At 42.8% G+C, this 7108-nt stretch overlaps 1 protein-coding gene across 3 annotated transcripts in view; it reads left to right on the forward strand.

The window, feature by feature from the left end:
* Positions 1–6778, forward strand: part of ADIPOR2 (adiponectin receptor 2) — a 46842-nt gene extending 40064 nt beyond the window's left edge. For all 3 annotated transcript variants that reach the window (XM_069860839.1, XM_069860855.1, XM_069860846.1), the window contains exons 6-8: positions 980–1167; positions 2385–2578; positions 4028–6778. In XM_069860839.1, the coding sequence (XP_069716940.1) occupies positions 980–1167; positions 2385–2578; positions 4028–4159 (514 nt within the window). In that variant the 3' untranslated portion in view covers positions 4160–6778. The remainder of the gene's footprint in view (positions 1–979; positions 1168–2384; positions 2579–4027) is intronic.
* The last annotated feature ends 330 nt before the right edge of the window (positions 6779–7108 follow it).

Genomic DNA, 7108 nt, shown 5'->3' on the forward strand with positions numbered 1-7108 from the left:
GTGCTTCAGAACACAGTGGAGCAGAAACTGCATGCAGCTTCTTCTAGTTGTTTGTTTCAGCATGAGTTTTTGTGCTGTCATTTTAGTCTTAAAACTCCTTCATTTTCTGCTCTTTGGCAGGTGTGTGCTTGCATCTGGCTGCTGCAAGTAATTTACCTAGAGCTTAGTTGCAGGACTTCGAATTTTTTATGCAACTGTCACTTCTTGTCATATATCAACTGTTCTGAGTAACTTTGAATCTTAAACTTACGTGAGACATCTCCACAATTTGTATCAAGGTGTCTTGGTCTTTCGGTTTTACTACGCGTTCTTTTTTTGGCTGACTGCTAAATATCTCTTATGTCCTAAGATTCCTTAACCTAGGACAGTGTAATCTGCAAGACTGCCTCTAAAGTAACCCAGCAATTAAGTCCCCTACTGAAAACTAACTCCTGTTATGTTTTGTAGGAGCATTTATCAGGGTGTGGGGAAGAAAGCAGTGGCTGTGAGGATTTTTTTTCTTCACTGATGTATAGAAAACCAGTGTGGTTGAAAAATTGTGACATTACTCCCCATTTCAACATTACTCCCCAGCGGTCACTTAAGCTGATGCCTAACTCACTTGTGCTTGTCAGATACTAAGGTGCTTGTGTTGGCTGTTCTTTCACTACATACTCTATGCCCATTTTTGTGTTCAGAGGACTCCTGTGCTTCTTTATTCCTCATCTGAGTTTTCTTCAAAAAGCTTTGATCTAAAGCCTGCTCTGTTTACTGCTGATGACTGTCCAAAAAATGGCCTTACTAGCTTTCTCTCAAGGTAATCTGTTACTGTAGGAGGGCACTGGTGGATGAATTCCCATCAGGAAGTAAGTTACAATAGTGAGAGTAACTTCATTTTGCAATAAAAAGCAGACAGTTGATCTACTAAAGAAGAGAGTGTTGGTATGAGGACTATCAAAGATTCACATTTTTTATGGAACCAATTTTTGTTTCCTTCTAGGCTGGATTATTCTGGCATTGCACTTCTCATAATGGGCAGCTTTGTACCGTGGTTGTACTACTCCTTCTATTGCAACCCTCAGCCTTGCTTCATCTACTTGATTGTGATTTGTGTCCTGGGCATCGCAGCCATAATTGTCTCACAATGGGACATGTTTGCAACCCCTGAATACCGGGGTGTAAGGGCAGGTAAGATCTGAAGTTAATTGTTTTATTTCTTGACTGACTGTCCTCTACTTGCAACTTGGAAAAACAGCCTTGCGAAGACTTAAGAGAATCTAAATTTTATAGAGAGCTACTGTTCTTGGATTGGGAGCTTGATGGCTTTTCTTTCAGCATTGATTTGTAGCCAGCTGGATGCACAGATAAGGGCTGGTGCAAAGCCTGGAGGTGCATTCCTGAAATGGACAGTAACACATGCAGTAGGAAAGGTAGTGCAAAGTATTTCTAGCTGTATCTAGCAACTTTGCTCTCTCAAAGGATGACTGACTGCTCGACGTGTGTATGTGATTATGACTTCTACTGTTTGTCTTGGGTTTGTAATACTAGAATCAGGCCCTAGCAGATCATTGAATGATTGAACTAATCTGAATTATTTGCCTAGAAAAACCACAAATTTAAGATGGAGCCTAGGTTTTATCTTCACGTGATCAAAAGAACAAAACCAGATTTGATTTTGCATTCTGAGGTAGGAAGAATGAAAGCTGTAGGGGGCAGCTATGGAAACAGAATGCAGCTGTGTTAAATAGTCATACTTCTTGTTAATTAGCCTGAATATGTTGTCTATGCTAAATCTAGATTTCCTGGGCAAGCTATGGGTATAGCTTCAGTGTATTCAGCCTTCCAAACCTAAAATCTGGATGGGACATGATTATTCCCACCTCCCCTCCCTACTTTTTTTACAAGATTTCTGAACGTGCTGCTAAAATCGGAATGAATAAACCATGTTCTTATGTATAGCAGATCAGATGAGCCTCAGATGCTACTTCTACATTTCCTAGGACTACTTGCACAGTATATGATAAATAATCTCTTTGTCTTTCATTGTCTTGTTTTTGAGAGATTATGGTAAAGGGAGACATGGTTTGTGTAGTCTCAGTGCCCTCTATAGTCCAAAATGTGGAACTGGCTTAAAGTATGTTAAAGCTGGCAGACACTGTCATTAAATGAAATATTTCAGTATCTGCTGGAACATAAGTAGCTTCTGGTATATGAAGGAAGTTTATGTATTCTTTAACTTTCTCTCCAGAAAAGCTCTTCTGGGGGCCTCCAGCTTCTAGTGTTATCACCTTTCTGCTGCTTTGGCAAAGACTGAGTTTTCCCTCCATAGCTTTTGTGTTTTCGTTGTCTCCCTTTACTGCCACTGTTTTCAAATCTGACTCTCCCACATTTTCTTTACCTCCCAGGAGTATTTCTAGGTCTGGGTCTTAGTGGGGTTATTCCCACCCTGCACTTTGTCATCTCTGAGGGGCTCCTGAAAGCAGCCACAATGGGGCAGATAGGCTGGCTGGCACTCATGGCATGCCTGTACATCACTGGTGCTGCACTATATGCCGCCCGCATCCCGGAGAGATTCTTCCCTGGCAAGTGTGACATCTGGGTGAGTCTACAGAATGGCTGGAACGAGGAGACCAACATGAAAGCTGGTTCCCCTTGAGGCTAGAGGATGTTGTGGCAATGTTTTCGTATTGCAAGTATGGAACTGGTGCACCTGAAACAAAGGGTCTTAAGGGGACAAGCAACTGTGGGCTCTCTGAGCCTGGCTTTACCTGGTGCCTCTCTTGCTGAGTGACCACAAGCTGGCTGGTCTGAGGTAACTGCTGGTGTGCAAATTCACCGCAGCACATTTACTAGATAGCTTTAGTAGATAGGTAAACAACTTTGTGAACATTCTTGTGTGTGTTGAGGGTCCTGCAAACACACATCTTGCTTTGCTTCTGTGCAGAATAGTGTGTGATTGTTTCTCTATTTGGTGTTCCCTGGGATCTTCACCGTGGCTGGCTTCTTATCTTTTGGGCTTTGGAGGGATCTCTAGCCCAGAAGAAGGAAAGTGAGATGAGCAGGTGTGTGGGTAGGGGAGATTTGGGATAAGAGAAGAGATCACAAAGATTGTGGAAGATGTAAAGAAAGAAATTGGATGGAGCAAGAGTATAGATGAGATTGAGATGAACCTTTGGAAGACCACTGTACTTCCACTAGGATAGTTAAAGGCCCCTAAAGAAGATTAGAAATGAGAGCGAGGCCTGAGTTGTTTGAGTGGCTTTTGCACAGCACCAGTTTCCTAGATTTGTTTAAGTGGCCAGACTAAGCCTCGTTATGATAATGAGTTAGGCTCCAGAAGCGCTGGTGTACCACCAACTCCTTTCCAGGCTTCCTATGGAGCCTGCAAATGCACATTTGTAGAAATTTTTCAAGAGCATTTTCTATATTAGTACAGCTTCCCTCAAACAAGGGCATGCTTTGTCATCTAGCTCCCTCATGGTTTTCATTCTGCTGTATTATAATCAGTAGCATCCTGGGCATTCATTCAAAGCATCTGATTGTTTCTAGGTTTTAGTATAGCATGTGGGGTTTTTTTTTTCTCTTCTGTTCCTCTGTGGCAGAGAAATAAAATCCTAATGTTCTGAAAAATCCACTTAGTAAAACTTTATGCCTGTGACCAGAGAAGAGTTTGTACCTGTTAACTGGATGAGATATCCCTTTTATCAATAAACCACCAGTGTGTGTGGTACAGGAACTAATTTTAAAAGCGTCTTGGAATAATCCTTGCCCCTTCACAAAGATGCGCTGTGGCATTAATGTTTGTTATGTTCTTTCCTTTGACTCAAGGAAAGGGTGGGGGATGTGAGTGCAATTAAATTATTTTGCTAATTATAAGGAGAGGGATGGGCTTCTAATATAAAATCTTGAGAACTTTGCAGCTTGTGGATTCAGGTACTGCTACGTGTTACTGTGTACTTCAGCTGAATGTGTGGTGGCTTTTTTGGAGGCAGGGTAGCACCAGAACCCGGAGTACCTTCGCTAAACAGAAGTATTTTCTTTTCTGCAGTTCCACTCCCATCAGCTCTTTCACGTCTTTGTAGTGGCTGGCGCTTTTGTGCACTTCCATGGGGTTTCGAACCTCCAGGAGTTCCGTTTCACAGTCGGAGGAGGCTGCACAGAGGAAGATGGGATGCAGTAAAACCAGCCTTCAACCCAAGATCGTAACCAAAACAGTACCGCGAGTGCGGTTGAAGCATACAGGCTAGCAAAATGAATACCTAAGAAGAATCCAAGTTTCAACTGATGGGGCGTGGAGCTTCATGGGGATTCTGACTAACCAAGATAAATCCTATACCTCAAGCAATGGAATAAATCAATTTGAATACCAGGAAATTCAGAAACCCTAATTTATTCTTGGGATCTACAGATTGAGCTACAGAGGACCCTTCCAAATCGGCTTCTGTTCAATGCCATATTGATTTGTAGAAGTGGGGAGGGATAGCTTAGCAGTTTCCTTTTTTTTTAAAAAAAAAGAAAAAAAAAAGAGGTTAAATTTATATCCTCTTGGAGGGTTTGGGAGTTGATTTTAGATGCTCTTTTGGGAGAAAAACAAATTGTAAATAAGATTTCTAACTTTCTGTTTAAATAAAATTTATATAAATGTTTTAAACAATGGGTGGGGGGGAAAGGGTTTTTGTAAAGAACGCAACATGCAAGTACCACACACTGTTTCAATTTTGCACAAAATAAACAATTGCAGGAGGACCAGGTAAAATTCCTAGGAGTGAAGCATGTTGGCCCTGCATATTTTCCTGGTGGCCAGCATGCGCTGGGCAATGTGGGGTCCTGGCCCGCAGCTGGAGTAGGTTCACTAGGTGTACACAAGGGTTGTCAAGGCTGGATTAATCACGTTGTCATCCAGGTCACAGTGTTAGCAAGTCTATTTACTCAAGTAACTCAAAAGACGCATCTGCACCTTGCCTAAGCGTGTGGGACAGCTGCCTTCCAAGCTTGCCGTGGCCTGTATAGTTTTGGATAGTGGATTGTACAGTAAGTTGTTTTGGTTCTCATCATATGAATTGGACCGTGGTGGGATAGCTGCACATGAAATGACAAACAGTCCGACTCCATCAGTGCCTGCCTATACCCAAAGGCCCCCGTTGAGTAGGTGGTTGCCGTTTGCGGGCCTGCCGTGTTTTGTCTGAACAAATTGTGGGAACGTGCTTGTCAAAAGACAGTTGAGCATGTGAGGGGAAACAGAGGTAGGGTTAAGATGGACTGGAAAGAGGAAGCTCTGTGCTCCAGGACTTAGAATTGAGAGTTACTGCAGACCTCAAGCACATTACCTTCTCATGTGTCGGGCTCCATATGCCAAGGGAGTTTGCAGGTTTTTCAAGAGGAAAAATCCACAATCGGCCCAATGCAGTTCCATTTTTTTTTTTCCTTAGGTCTGCTTCCCATCTGTGCTGTAGCAATGGGACTGCTGGTATTTCTTAAACGTAAAACTAAGAGTTCAGTTGGATTGCTGTGGAGCAGACGCACCTCCTATATAAGGGGAGGTATAGACCCTTCTCTTGTGTAATTGATGTAGCTTGATCTTTGGAGCCCGTTCAGAAGCTAGACTGAAGGAGAATCTTTGGAGTCTTAAGATGAAACTTGAACGTTTTATTTGTTATGGCACAGGTATTGCTTGGAGTGTTTAGCTGGAAATTCAGAGCAATTACCTCTCATAGATGAGTTAAACAGCTCATAAAATGCTGTATTTCATAAGGAAGGAAGGAAGGTAAAGGGTGGATTTTTTGTTGTCTTTTTTTTTAAGACTCCTGCGATTTTGACTTTTCATCCTTCAAGAAGAAAATGTGGATTGCAAAGATCTTCCTGTACCTTGGATTATCACAGAGCGTGTTTTGGGGAGTTACTTTGCTGAGGGGAGTCAAGTAGAAGCAGAATGCCTTTTGCAAGTTGATTGGATATTAAGGCTTCACCCCTCAAATGGAGTCTTTGTAAAGCCTCTGAGAGCAAGATTGGTTGCAGAAAGAGGTGCTGCAGCAGAGTCTGTGAGCTTAGAGGGATGTGTTCTCAGTAGGATAACTACACTGGATGCCTGTAGGGCCAGAAGAAGCTTATCACAGGTCTGTGTGGTACTATAATGAAGTAAAGAGCAGTATTAACTTGGATGTAAGGGCTAAGAGCACTGGCATCCCTGACAAACGGGTAGAGCTGGCCGGCAGGAAGTGAATTATGCTGGTGTCTGAGAAAAGCGTGGTACATATCAGAATCAGAGTTGTTTGTAAGGTGCTTTGGGATACCTCTGTAACAGTACCAGCAGAAGTGGCAGTCTCCATCCTGGATCATCCCACCTTCACTCCTTGAAGGGTGATTGTAACCTGGTCCTACGCAGCACAGAACTATTACAAAAACACAGTACTCCACCTGCTATTCTTAACCCAGTCAGTCTCTCCGTTCTAGAAGTTTGTGTGTTCCAATAAAAACAACCTAGCTGTGCACTTTTCTGTAGCTCTTGCTGAGAACTCTTCCCAGGTTGGCACCTGAATGCCTTACTCTCAGCAGTCAGAGGCTTGCTTGCTCTGTGTGCAGGTTATTGCCATAGAATAGTTAGGACCTACAGCTTCTTTCCTTCCCCATTAAATAGTGGCCTTGTTCAGTATATTTCTTTTTAAAAATTGCTTACTGTTGCAAGCAATGAAGCACATTCTGGGGTTTTGATGGCTGGGGACTCTGGTGATGGTTCCATGTAAGATGGGATCTTACTACTTGCTGTATTCTTAACTTCTGCTAATAAAAGAACCAAATGGAATACTGTCTGGTTTGGGTCTTTCTGTGCTGTGTGTGAAGCTTGAAAGAGTCTCTCTCCCTTTCTTCCTTCCCAGCACTTACAGGCAACACTTCACCAGTAAAAGACTTCTGCTGAAGCCCAAAGGCTTGTTTACAGGCGGTTGAACCAACGCTTGCTGTGTTCCTCTGAGCAAAACCCAGTTTGCGTGACCCAAACATGAGTTGTGCTACATCTTATCCTCTTGATGTTCAGAATTCACGTCAGGTATGTGCCTGGTCTTGGCCTAAGATTTCAGCATATAAACATTGCAGCAGACAAAGGTGTTCATGGACCATGCTGCCTTCTAGTTAC

The sequence above is a fragment of the Phaenicophaeus curvirostris genome, chromosome 1, assembly GCF_032191515.1.
Source record: "Phaenicophaeus curvirostris isolate KB17595 chromosome 1, BPBGC_Pcur_1.0, whole genome shotgun sequence".
Lineage (NCBI taxonomy): Eukaryota > Metazoa > Chordata > Aves > Cuculiformes > Cuculidae > Phaenicophaeus > Phaenicophaeus curvirostris.